This window comes from Trichechus manatus, unplaced genomic scaffold (genome assembly GCF_000243295.1).
Source record: "Trichechus manatus latirostris isolate Lorelei unplaced genomic scaffold, TriManLat1.0 scaffold00026, whole genome shotgun sequence".
Taxonomy (NCBI): Eukaryota; Metazoa; Chordata; class Mammalia; order Sirenia; family Trichechidae; genus Trichechus; species Trichechus manatus.
The window spans coordinates 6777271-6791025 of NW_004443962.1; the positions used below are offsets into that span (position 1 = coordinate 6777271).

A 13755-nucleotide genomic window follows, 5' to 3' on the forward strand; every position below is an offset into this window, starting at 1 on the left:
GAATTTACTATGCATCACATTCTTAACATGCCTCCAGTCTCTTTCAGGCGAGTAAGTCTGCTTTTTTTTTTTTTTTTTTGTATTTAGAAGGTACTGAGTAGTTGAGTTGAATTGCAGTGAAAGGATTTGAAAACGACTCAAAACGTAGCTTAATTTTAAAAGCTTTGTATATGGGTCTGATAAAGAAGGGTCAAGAAGTTAAGTATGTTTTAGTAATGGAGCTTTAGGAGTTGAAACAATCATCATTAATCATCATGGGAAGGAGACAAGCATCAAACTAAACATTCTGATAATGCCAGTTGGCATCCTTTAGTTAGTTAGCATCAGTGCTGTGGTAACAACTGTTAAAGGTCAGAAATGTACCAGTTTGTTGAGCAGTGGAGTTGCCGAACAATTGTAGAAGAAACTCACTTTTTCATAACTTATTTTTCATTGCATTAGTGTTTTGGGGCCATCATCTCTACTTCACAGAATACAAAATAGTAGTATGATATAATCAAGAGATGTGTGTTCCCACTTTAAAAGCTAGATTTTATTCATATTAACAGGTACATTAAAAATCTTGTATAAAATGATGCATCTTAAATGGGAGCAAAGCATAAGAGTTAAGAGGTTCGTACTACATAGTAACTCAGTTATAAGGAGGTAGAGAGAAGAAAGGAAAGAATGACCAAAAGCTGTTCAGTCATAAAGCTCTCTATGCTGGCCACCAGATGGCACACTTGTTCCACATCAGCTGGTGGCACTGGATAGTGGCTAACTCTTAGGATACAAGGAGGGGAGGGATGAGGAAGGGACAGTGCAACCAGCTGTTTCAAAGAGAAGGATGCTTGTAAGTTGGTTCTTTGTAGACTGGTAATGTCTGTTTTATATAGTAAAAAACGGGTAAGCAGTTTTTAATTGCATATTTGAATTTCTGGTTAAACATATGTTTGTATATACATATATATATTTTATTGTGGTGAAAATATGCACAACAAAATGTTCACTAATTCAGCAGTTTCTACATAGGTATGAATTTCTGGTTTCTTTGAGGCTGGCTCTGTATTACTATAAAGAGTCAGTATCCCTTTTGTAATTTTGTGAGAAAATCAGCTCTTTTTAGATATAAGCATCAACAAAATATTAATAGGATTAAAAAATTGAGCACAAAACATTAGTGTATTGTAAAATGTGAAAATGCACTTTGGTTTTATTTAGAGAATGATGGTACTGAAATTGTACTCTTTTAAAAATTAATTGGTAGCTGTTAATTGCTGTTGTTAGTTGCTGTTGAGTTGATTCTGACTCATAGCGACCCTATAGGATAGAGTAGAACTGCCCCTTAGAGTTTCCAAGGAGCGGGTGGTAGATTCGAACAGCCAACCTTTTGGTTAGCAGCCAAATGCTTAACCACTGGTGCCACCAGGATAAAGTATAAGGGAACCTTAAAATATTGGAAGAGAAATGCAGTCAGCCCTCCATATCTGCAGGTTCAGCACCCACAGATTCAGCCAACTGTGGATCGAAAATACTTGGGGGGAAAAGTTCCAAAAAGCGAAACTTGAATTTGCCCTGCGCCGAGCACTATACTGAATCCATGCGAATGAAGTGATGGGTAGGCATCCCCTACTGTAGCCTCCCACCGTTTCACAGATCTGTTTCTCTCTAGCACTGAACATTGTTTGAGCATTGTTTCCCTTGCTTCTCATTTGTTCGCTACTTGTGTTGTGTGTACCCTTTGTTTCTGTGAAAAATGGCTCCTAAAAAGCAGTGAAGAGGTCAGGGCAGTCCCTCCAAGGCTAAGTGTGAGGGGGTTGAGGAGAGCCAGAGGAAGGAGTTGAAGGAGTAAGGGATGGTTGGCTAGCTCTGTAAAGTACTACAGCCTCAAGAACTTCAAGATCACGGGCGAATCGGCATTGGCTGATGTCCAGGCAGCATCAGCATTCCCGGAAGAGCCCAAGAAACTCCTAGAAGAGAGTGAAGAACACCAAAGACACAAGGAAAGTATTAGCCCAAGAGACAGAAAGGCCCACGTAAACCAGAGACTTCATCAGCCTGAGACCAGAAGAACTAGATGGTACCCAGCTAACACCAATGACCGCCCTGACGGGGAACACAGCAGAGGGTCCCTGATGGAGCAGGAGAAAGGTGGGGTGCAGAACTCAAATTCTAGTAAGAAAACCAGACTTAATGGTCTGACTGAGACTGGAGGAACCCCAGAAAGCATGGCCCCCGGACTCTCTGTCAACCCAGAACTAAAACAATTCCTGAGGCCAGCTCTTCAGGCAGGGACTGTGGGACTTAAAATGATACTCATGAAGAGTGTGCCTCTTAGCTCAAGTAGATACAAGAGACTAAACGGGCAGCTTCTTTCCCGAGGTGAGATGGGAAGGCAGAGAGGGTTAGGAGTTGGTTGAATGGACGTGGGGAATCCGGTGGAAAGGAGGAGTGTGCTGTACAGTATGGAGAGAGCAATTAGGGTCACATAACAATGTATGTATAAATTTTTGTACAGGAAAAAATAAAAAAAATTTAAAAAAAAACCTCCTAGAAGAGAAAGGCTACCCTCCAGAGCAAGTCTTTAATTGTGATAAAACAACCATTTACATAGCATTTACATTGTATTAGGTATTATAAGTCATCTAGAGATGATTTAAAGTATATGGGAGGATGTGTGTAGGTTATATGCAAATACTACACCATTTAATGTAAGGGACTTGAGCATCGGTGGATTTTGTTATCCTCATGAGGTTGGGGGGAGGTTGGTGGGATCCTGCAACCAATCCCTCGCCGATAGCAAGGGACTGCTGTATTAATGAAGTATTGCATTTTCTATGACATACTATAACAGAACATACCCGTAATAAAAAAAGGGGGGGGGGAGGGTGCAGGGAGTAAAGAAAATTCTAGTAAGGCTAATGATACAAGTCCCAAATAAAATCTTTCCACGGGCAAGACTTACGCCCTTTGCGTTATGCCTGTCTGGGTGGGGGAGTGGGAGTGAGGTGTCATACTGTCATCAAAAGCAGGATCTTCATTTTAGAAGTCCAGGGAATCAGAGACAAAACAGATTGGCCTCTTGTGTGTCCCACTAGGGTGAAGAGGCACTGTTCAATCTAGAAACTCTTTTTTAGTTATTCTAGAACCATAAAACTGGATTTTATCACTTTCGTTTTGAATAAGTTATGAAGTACTATATTTATAATATTTATGTTTCTAGAATATCTGTTGTATATCTATGTAATTATATTTCTATAACATGATATTTTATTAGGAATATTTATAGTATGGTAATTTATTATGGATTACACTTCTTTTGAAGAAATATGGTAAAGTTCTGCAGATATGAAATTTGGGGCATTAAATGCCTCTTTATGTGTTAACCTATACATTTTACTTGCGAAGAAAGTTTGAGCCATTTATAGAAAAATCTGTCTGTGTCTACAGCTATTTTCAAACCTGTACAGTTAGCTTCATAGGCTTTCTTCTAATTAACACTGACTTTGGCTCTTTCTGTTCTTTTTGACCCAGTGATCACATGGAAAATGTGTATGGCTATTTAATGAAGTACACCAACCTTGTCACTGGGTGGCAGTACAGGTAAGTGTGATTATTTTATGTCACACAACTCTCCTAAGGGACCAGAAAAGTGGGGCTGGTCATTTTACATTACTTTAGTATAAACATGGCTCGGAAACCTTTCAAAGATGGCTTGTTGGTTCTTCTTTTATTGACCATGTTTTCCAAAAGTCTGGTGGCTTTCTTTTCTTCTTAAATGGTGAGAAGAGTTGACATCTGCCCAATGGCAGCCTCCAAATGCCTCAGAAGTTACTGTTGAATTAGGCTCAGAACCACTTGTTCACCTGCCTGGGCCTTTTTACACTTGCAGAGGTTAGTTAGGCCAACTGAAAGGCTGAGGGTTCAAACCACTCCGCGGCACCACGGAAGAAAGGCCTGGCAATCTGCTTCCGTACAGATTACAGCCAAGAAAACCCCATAGAGCAGTTCCATTCTGTAACACATGGGGTCACCATGAGTTGGAGTCAAATCAACGGCAGCGGGTTTGTTTTTTTGGCTTAACATTAAGGAATTCAAATGGAGATGCCCTGCAGAAAGGTGGGGGTCATATGCGAGGGCAAAGCTGAATATGAAAACTTAGAAGAGAATCATTCCTATTGAGGTGAAAAGGGAAGTTCTTCCTATCCTTCATAAAAAAGCAAAGTCAAGAAAGAAAGCCTTTTCATTTTGCGTTTTTCCACCTCAGTTTTTATGTAATTTTTTGAAAGCGTATACATTCAAATGATACACAGAATATTAATTTTTTAAAAAATTTTACATTACTTTGCTCATAGCATTATTCTTTGTATTCCTTCTTAAAAGGGAAGTAGGTTAGCTTTTGGCCTCCAACATTCAACAGCTTTCAGTCACGTAATATTATTGAGAAAGTCTCACACAGAATGCAGAAAGCCCCCAAACAGATCCAAGCATGTAAGATCCAGTGTATGTTAAAGATGGCGTTTCAGGTCAGACCAGGGGAAGAAGGTGCAGGTGTCTATCTTTGCATCGCAGAGGCTACCAAAAAGATCCATTGAGCCACTGGTTACGTGCGGAGTCAGCTAGCAGATCCAGGCCAACTCTAGGATACGGAGGGGCACAGCTTCTGCTGACTTGCTGCATCCAGCTCTGTAAGAGGCCGGTTGTAGCAGCGCCAGAAAGTGCGGAGATGAGAACGCCTCATCCCTGGTTGCTACTGAGAACACAGAGCCTTTTACCAACTTGCCCCATCAGAGAGGTCTCGGCTTGTCAACTCAGTTGCTGCAGGCCCACTGCGGAAAAACTTCCATCTTCAGTTTTCTGTCAGCTGGGCTGGTGTCATGTGGCACAACACAGATATCCTGGGCCCTCATCATGGGACAGTAGATCGAATGATAAAAAGGGAACAGGAAGGAAAGGCTAAAATCCTGCTGACGGGCCCTAGGCCTGGTAGCTCATTCTGCTTGACTTGCCTTGCCACTTCTGTCCACGTGCTGCAGGTGCAGCTTAATTAACAAAAGCACTGCACCTGTGCTTAGATAGTCACGCTGGTTTCCCTGCAATCCATTTCTATTTTGACTAAGGTCAACCTAGAGCAGCTTGGAGAAATCCAGCATGGGCATACTCTAAAGAACTCCTTGCTCTGGAATGTAGTGCCCTAGAAAAGTACACACCAGCAAGACCCCTTCCTGGACCCACTTCCCTCCACTTTCAGCTCTCATTGCTGAAGGTGAGATTCCTTCTCCCCATGTGGCTTAGAGGTTGTACACACACTGAGTATTAAAGCCCTCGGATGGCCTGAACAAAGTGCATGGTTACCTTTCCATCGAAAATCTTCACTAAAGTTTATTGTTGTCATCATGAGACACACTTCCAAGTCAGAGTTTACTTCAGGTTAAAGTTGCATTTGATGATACTTTCCTTAAAGGTGTGGACTGTCCCAAAGATTAGTCATTTTCCTGAACTGGCGGTCTTTGGTGATCTGAAATTACAAAGTTATGCCAGTCTTAACAACATTTTATTTTAACAGTTATTTTAATAGGTTAATTTTCTGTATATAAAGGCTTATGCTGAACTTCTTTGTTTCTGTATTTCTGTAGTTTATTGATTAGGCCTAGTACCCTTCTGGGCTTTATTTAAGTTTCTTCATTATGTGAATTGTCTCTTTGTCCCCAGTCCTCGCATCTTCTAAGGTATCTGTGCATAGACGGGATCAGGGGAGAATGTTTGGATTAATCCTTGCATACTGAGAGATGCCCAAAGTGCTCTGTTATTGCCCCTGGGTCCATAGTATCATATTGGTATTGGAAAGGTATCAGTTATTAGCTTCTTTGTATCATTTCACCAATTCCTCCTCAGCATTACTTTCTATATATCTAGATGAGTGCCTTCCATGTTGTAAGTTTTGAGATAAGAAATATCTGTTCATAGCAAGTTTGAGATTTCCAGATGTGTAGTACTCTAAATTGTCTTTGATTGACTGATTTTTGGAGGGGAGACCAGTCATTCTCCTTTGTTTATTTGAAAGGAATTTGCCTGTTTTTTGGGACAATGGGAAAAGATTTTTCTTTGTTTCTTTCTGTAGCAGTTTTATTAAGATGTAATTAACATACCATATAGTTCACCCCCTTAAAGTGTCTAATTCAGTGGTTTTTAATATATTCTTCAAGAGATTGCTTTCTTGCTAACATGAAACATCCCCTTTTAGTTTCTTTGATAAAAAAAAAATTTTTTTTTTAAAAGATCTATATAGGCATTTTAAGGACAGGTCATATGTTTTATAAATTTAGGATGATGTCGCTGGCTATCTTATTTTAATTTAAATTATCCCTTTAAACCTTTGGAGAAATAAAGATAAACAATCCTATTAAAATGGGCAAAAATATAACAGGCAGTTCACTAAGAATGTAAGTTTAAAAACTCTTAAAATTTATTATTATTATTATTTTTTAAATTCTCATTCAAAAATTTATACACATATTGTTTTGTGACATAGGTTGCAATCCCCAGAATGTGACAGCACACTCCCCCTTTCCACCCTGGGTTCCTTGTGTCCATTTGACCAGTACTTTCCCTTTCCTGCCTTCTCGTCCTTCCTCCGGACAGGAGCCGCCCATTTGGTCTCGTATGTCCGACTGAACTAAGAAGCACGTTCCTCACGTGTATCATTCCTTGTCTAATAGTCCTGTCTAATCTTTGTCCGAAGAGTGGGCTTCGGGAATGGTTTCAGTTCTGGGTTAACAGAGCGTCTGGGGGCCATAGTTTTGGGGGTTCCTCCAGTCTCTGTCAGACCGTTAAGTCTGGTGTTTTTACGTGAATTTGAATTCTGTTCTACATTTTTCTCCTGCCCTGTCCGGGACTCTCTGTTGTGTTCCCTGTCAGGACTGTCATTGGTGGTAGTCGGACACCATCTAATTCTTCTGGTCTCAGGCTGGTAGAGTCTCTGGTTCCTTTGGTCTTTTAGTCCTTTGAGCTAATGTTTTCCTTGTGTCTTTGGTTTTCTTCATTCTCCTTTGCTCCAGGTGGGATGGGGCCAATTGATGCATCTTAGATGGCTGCTCACAAGCTTTTAAGACCCCAGACGCTACTCACCAAAGTGAGATGTAGAACATTTTCTTTATAAACTGTGTTATGCCAGTTGACCTCGATGTCCCCCAAAACTATAGTTCCCAGGCCCCAGCCCCAGCTACTCTGTTCCTCAAAGTGTTTGGATGTGTCTAGGAAACTTCTTTGGTTTTGCTTTGGTCCAGGTGTGCCGACTTCCCCTGTATTGTGTGTTGTCCTTCCCTTCACTGAAGTTGACCCTTGTCTACTATCTAGTTAGTGATTTCCCCTCCTCCTCCCTCCCAAAATTTATTATTTTTAAATAAAAATATGTTAATATAATTTTAAAAATAAGAAGCATGCTAAAAGACACGATAAAAACAGTAGTCCTTTGCTTACTCATATCCCTTCTCAGGCAACCATAATCAACTTCTTTGGTTGCTTCTCATCGGTTCTTTCTCTTCGTCTTAGTATAAGGCCAATTCCGTTCTTTCCCTGAGTCGGTTTGATATGGTTGCCACACTGCTTGGGACGGTATCTTCCAAGAACTTGAACTGGATCAAATTGTCTACCAGGTTCTATTCTAGAGCATACTAACATGTAGATTGCCAAACTACTCCACATCCAAACATCAATTTTAAAAAGTTGAAACTTTTTGGAAGTTTTTTTTTTTTTTTTAAAAAGAAGTACTACACTACTCAAATAGGGATCTTAACTAATTTATTTCCTAAAGTAGTTAATCTAGAGCCAAATCAGAACATCAAATTCTCCTCCAAAGTATATCAGTATTTCATCATTTAGTTTCAAGTTCCTTATGTTTCTGCATCTCCAGTTGCAGCTTTTTCATTTTTAAACAGGACAAGTAGTCTTTAGTTGTGACCTAGTTAATGATACATTCACAAAATCTTTCCACCCTGGCATTATTCTCATTGTATATTTCACTTACTAAATCTTAAATCAGATTTCATTTCTTACCTAGCATTTAGTTAACGTCAGAGTTCATGTTCTGATTTGTTTTCAGTGAATGTTAAATAACAATTTTCACTACTGTTTGACTTTGGGCAATTTCCCCTCCCTGGTAATGAATTCTGGAGAGAAATCTTTCTCTGAAAGGATACTGTATCTTTGTTTCCTTTTGTGCATTTTCTGGTATGCCTCTTCTCTATCAAATATCTCTTCCTCAGCTGAAGATTTTATATCTTTCATTAAACTCATTCAGTTTTTCAGTAATCTTTACTGCTAGGACATTCACCCCAGTCTTTCCAATTGAAATGCTTTTGAATTTTATTTTTTTAATAACAAAACCCCCAGAGTGTGTAAGTGATTGAAATTTGGTTTGCTTTAGTTTGACTTTTTTTCTTTTTTTTTAAAAATCATTATAGGTTTTTTGTTTTAAACAATGAAGCTGGACTATTGGAGTACTTTGTGAATGAACAGTCTAGAAATCAAAAACCCAGAGGTACTTTGCAGCTGGCAGGAGCCGTGATATCACCCAGTGACGAGGACTCCCACACCTTCACCGTGAATGCTGCCAGTGGGGAACAGTATAAACTCAGAGGTAGGGGTGAGAGAGGAGAATTCACGCTGTAATTGTGTTCTTTGATTGAGAAGTTGCTGTTCTTCCCTGCTTTCATTTGGGTTTTGGAAATAGAAGCTACTGTGATATAGATCCAATATTCTAAGTCTTGGAATTGCTTTAAGAATTTATGAAATCTGTTTTAATAAATAACTTTTTCAAGTGGGCCAACAAACAAGTCTTTAGAATTGGCCTCTCTAAAAAATCTGTGTAGCCAAAACCCTGATTACTGAGATCTAAAAACATAGACTTCTTTAAATGATATTTTTTGTGTCTGCCGTGGAGATGTATTTCGCACCTTTACTTGATTTGGTCCGCATGCCCTCTCTTCAGTGACTAATATAATGAATGGGGATTTAGGAGAATGTCCATATTCATTAAAATAAGGTATAGCTCCTGTTTGGATAAACTTATCTTGTGTAGTGTTGTTATTTTAGTTAATACACAGAAAGTATAGTGGTAATCCTCACTGAACATTTTACTAAAGATGTGTAAGTACTATGTGCACACCAGATGCTTAATAAATGTTATTTCTTTAAATAACAGCGTATTTTTATGTGAAGACTTAAGACGTGTCAGTCTCGTATCCCCACTTTAGCTGCTTGCAGGTTATCCTCCTCATGAAGTATCACATCCAGCTACTGTGCTGCCTAGCCGGGTCGATACTCTGGCCTCTTTCCCACCTCCATCCCGTCGGGGGCATTTGCTCTAGGGGAGCAGGACCAGTCCCTGGTTTTCATTCTTCATACTATAAACAGTTACTTGTATTCAAAAAATGAATATAAAAGTGAATAACTTTTCGATTCTTTTTCTTAGCCACAGATGCTAAAGAGCGACAGCACTGGGTTAGCAGACTTCAGATATGTACACAACATCACACTGAAGCTATTGGAAAGGTGTGTGGATTTCAGTACAATACTAGTGCACAAAAATGAGGAAGCAGTGGTTTTCTTTTTAATTTAATCTTATTTATATTTAAAAAATTGAGGTATGGTTAATATACCATAAAATTCACCCTTTTGTACAATTCCATGGTTTTTAGTTTATTCACAAAGTTGTGCAAACATCATCACTATCTAATTATAGAACATTTTTATCACCCTAAAAAGAAATTGTACACTCTTTAGTAATCACTTGTCATTCCCCACTTCCTCAGCCTCTGGCAACCACTAAACTGTTTTATGGATTTGCCTATCCTGGACATTTCGTATAAGTGGAACATATAATATGTATCTGGCTTCTTTCACTTAGCATGTTTTCAAAGTTCATCCGTGTTGTAGCATGTATCAGTACGTCATTTCTTTTTATCACTGAATAATATTCCATTATATGGATATACCACAGTTTGTTTAGCTGTTCATCAGTTGATGAACACTTGGGTTGTTTACATTTTGTGGCTATCATGAATAATTGTGTTATGAACATCTGTGTACAAATTTTATTAATTTATTTTATTTTTGTTGTTAAGAATATACATAGCAGAACATGCATCATTTCAGCAATTTCTACACATATAATTCGCTGGCATTGATTACATTCTTGAAGTTGTGCAACTATTCACACCCTCCTTTTCCAAATTGTTCCTCCCCAATTAACATAAAACTGCCCCCTAAGTTTCCTATCTAATCTTTAGGGTTGCTGTTATCAATTTGATCCTTATAGATAGTTCTTAAAAGAGCACAATGCTCAAGACAGATATTTTTTACAAATTAAGCTAGACTGTTTGATTTTATGAAGACTTCAGGGGATATTTTTTATTTAAGATTTAAAGATTATTTCAGGGCAGTAGTTTTGGGGGTTCATCATAATTTGAAATTCTGTTCTGTATTTCCCTCCTTTTGATCAGGATTCTTCTATAGAATCTTTGATCAAAATGCTCAGTAACGGTAGCTGGGCACAATCTAGTTCTTCTGAGGTCTCATGGCAAAGGAGACAATTGTTCATGGAGGCAATTAACCACACATTCCATTTCCTCCTTCTATTCCTGACTCATCTGTTGTTCCAGGCGAATAGAGGCCAATTGTACCTTGGATGGCCACTTGCAAGCTTTTAAGATCCCAGACCATTTGTGTACAAATTTTTGTGTGAACATGATTTCAGTTCTTTATTGTATATCCCTAGGAGTGGAATTGCTGGGTCATATGGTAATTCTGTGTTTAACTTTTGAGGAACTGCCAGACTATTTTCCAAAGTGGCTGTAGCATTTTACATTCTCACCAGCAATGTATCAGGTTCCATTTCCTCTGCATCCTCACTGACACTTGTTAATGTTTACTTTTTGGATCCTTGTGGGTGTGAAATGGTGTCTCATTACATACTGATTTCATTTCCTTAATGACTAATGATGTTGAGCATATTCTTGTGTGTTTATTGGTCATTTGTATATCTTCTTGGAGTATTTTTTAATTTTTTAATACTTGAAATGGAAGGTTAGAGATGCGAAAAAATAATATACATTTTTCCATACCTAGGCAGTAGCTTGACTTTCATTATGTAATTTTTTTCATTCTCCTAGTTTTTTTTACCCCCAAGTAGTTGTTTTTTTTTTTTAATATTAAGCCTGTAGCCTAGTCTTCAGGAAATCCAACACAAAAGCTGTACTTATACTGCGAGATTCTAGTCATAGTGATCAGAAAGTACTAGTTTGTTCCAAAGATATTACATTAAGAATTTTATTATATTGCTTATCACTGAATATATTTTTCATTTCAATCATGGAGTTTAAAAATCTGAAGTTATAAATTCTTATTATTCTAATATTTGTAAAATATATCTTAATAGCACAAAACTGGAAATAATTTTTTAAATAAATTAACAGTTTACTGTGACATGTATGAAGTGCTTAAATTTTGAGTATCTTAAATTTTACCATTTTCAGAATGTAATTGTAATCAACTCTGAGGTTAAAAAAAGGAATGATTTTGTTTGTCTAACAGAATAACCCTCCTCTGAAGTCACGGAGCTTCTCACTTGCATCTAGTGGCAATTCTCCCATATCCCAGAGGAGACCAAGTCAGCATGCCATTTCTTTTTTTAATGTTGGACATTCCAAACTGCAGTCAGTGAGCAAAAGAGCCCACTTACCTCCAGACCATCTTGTGGAAGTCAGAGAAGTAAGTATGAATTGAAGTCAAGTTAAAATGCACAAAATCATATCTTACCTGCTTGGTTTTGTCACAGAATTCTTTTAAATGCTGTTTGTGTCTTCTGGGACCCTCGTTGCTTCCCTTCTGGAATGCTGAAATAACTTATAAGTCATAAAGATTCCCTGGTTGCATCTTATAGCCTACGTTTTCTCATGTCTGTCAACTATCCATTAGGTACACAGTCATTTTGCAAAAGTCTATATATCTTTCAATTCTCAAGTAAAACCACAAACTCCTTTCATGTAAAATTTATGATCAAAAGGGCCATTAAGCCTAGTGGGAAGGCTACATGGCCAAGCAAGTGACTCTTGTTTTTTCTTCAACTTAAAATGAAAATAATTTTAATAATTAATGGTATTAATTGATATAATAATAATCACTAATAGAAAATGTAAAATATACACAAAAATAGAATAGTTAAATCCTTCATATTGCCTTATCTCGCCGTTTCTCTCTTTCTTTTTCAAACTGAGTACCAAGTAATTTTAGTTAATAAAGGATTCAGTTTGTTACATTCTAAATACTCCAGGTATTATTAAATTTGGTAGAACCTATATCTATGCAGTGGATTGGTGAAAATAACCTTGTAAATCACACCCAAATGATTCAGGGCAGGAGGCTGAGGAGAATGTACCCTCTGTCAAGTCGCTTTTGGTTATGTTTATAGATGAGGAAATTGAGATTTAGAGAGAAGAAGTAACATTCTTGAGGTGCACAGATAATAGCTTTTGACTCACTTTCCAGTTCTTTCATATAAAGAAGAGGTAGTTACAAAGACCCTTTTTCATAAAACAGTGGATTTGTATTATTCACGATGATGGTATTCAATTTGTAGATAAATCACCACTATTTGTCTTTTAATGAAACCAAGGTACTTTTGTATTAGTCTAGAGTGGAAGAAAAGGAAACATTAAAAGTTCCCTTTTTTATTTTTTAATACTTGAAATTTAAGGTCAGACATGTCCAAAAAATAATATACATTATTCCATAAGTGGGCAGTAGCTTCACTTACCAAGGAAAAAATAGGGAATAGTGTTAAAGGATGTTCCTTAATCCTTAAAAACTAGGCAGCCAGGAAATGTTTGGAACTCTTCAATAGTTGCTAGTAATGGGAGCTTGGGGCGGGGGCGGGGGTTCTGCAGGGCTGGTCATGTTCTGTGTCTTCATCCCGATCTTGGTTACATGGTGTGTTTGATTTTGAAAATTATTACGCCGGTACACTCGTGATACACCTACTTTTCTGTGTATGTACTATACATCAGTATACTTCAATAAAAAGTTAAAAGCAAACAAAAAACACGTCGGCGAAGTTGTTGTGGGTTAGAGTGCACATTTTCAGGGGAAAGGACCCCTTTTATATTTGAGATCTTAACCTCTGTAGAAACCTTCTAGGAGCCCCGGTGGCACAGTGGTTAAGAGCTCGACTGCTAACCACAAAAGGTCGGTGGTTGGAACCCACCAGCTGTTCCACGGGAGAAGGATGTGGCAGTGTGTTTCTGTAAAGATTTACAGCCTTGGAAGCCGTATGGGGCAGTTCTGCTCTGTGCTACAGGGTTGCTATGAGTCAGAACCCACTCGACAGCGGTGGGTTTGGTTTGGTGGGCAGAGACCTTCTGCTTTGGTGACCTGATACACTGAGACCATTATCAGAATCTCTCTTAGCTTCTCTTCTGTTGTGAAGGCTTTAGTCAACCTCGTCTTCTCTTTCCTGCTCTCGTGGCTGGTTCTTCTCACTTCACTGGCCAAGGAGGCCTTTTTCATAATACCCACACACTGTAGTGTCCTGTGTCTTGAAGTATAGTTTTCATATCATTATGATATCATGTTAATATTCAACATGTAACTCTGGCACTTGTGCGTAGAGAGAGTTTGTCCCTAAACTTTCACAACTACCCCCTTTGGAGAGGACAGGTATTTACTTACAGAATTGCCTAGATGAATGTCAGCTTCTCCTGCAATTATGGCTCTAGTGAT

The 13755-nt window shown here is 38.3% G+C and overlaps 1 protein-coding gene across 1 annotated transcript in view; it reads left to right on the forward strand.

The window, feature by feature from the left end:
* OSBPL11 (oxysterol binding protein like 11) overlaps nt 1–13755 on the forward strand; it is a 101193-nt gene that overhangs the window by 24066 nt on the left and 63372 nt on the right. The window contains exons 2-5 of the mRNA XM_004373604.2: nt 3514–3582; nt 8442–8617; nt 9452–9531; nt 11572–11748. Coding sequence (XP_004373661.1) covers nt 3514–3582; nt 8442–8617; nt 9452–9531; nt 11572–11748 — 502 coding nt within the window. The remainder of the gene's footprint in view (nt 1–3513; nt 3583–8441; nt 8618–9451; nt 9532–11571; nt 11749–13755) is intronic.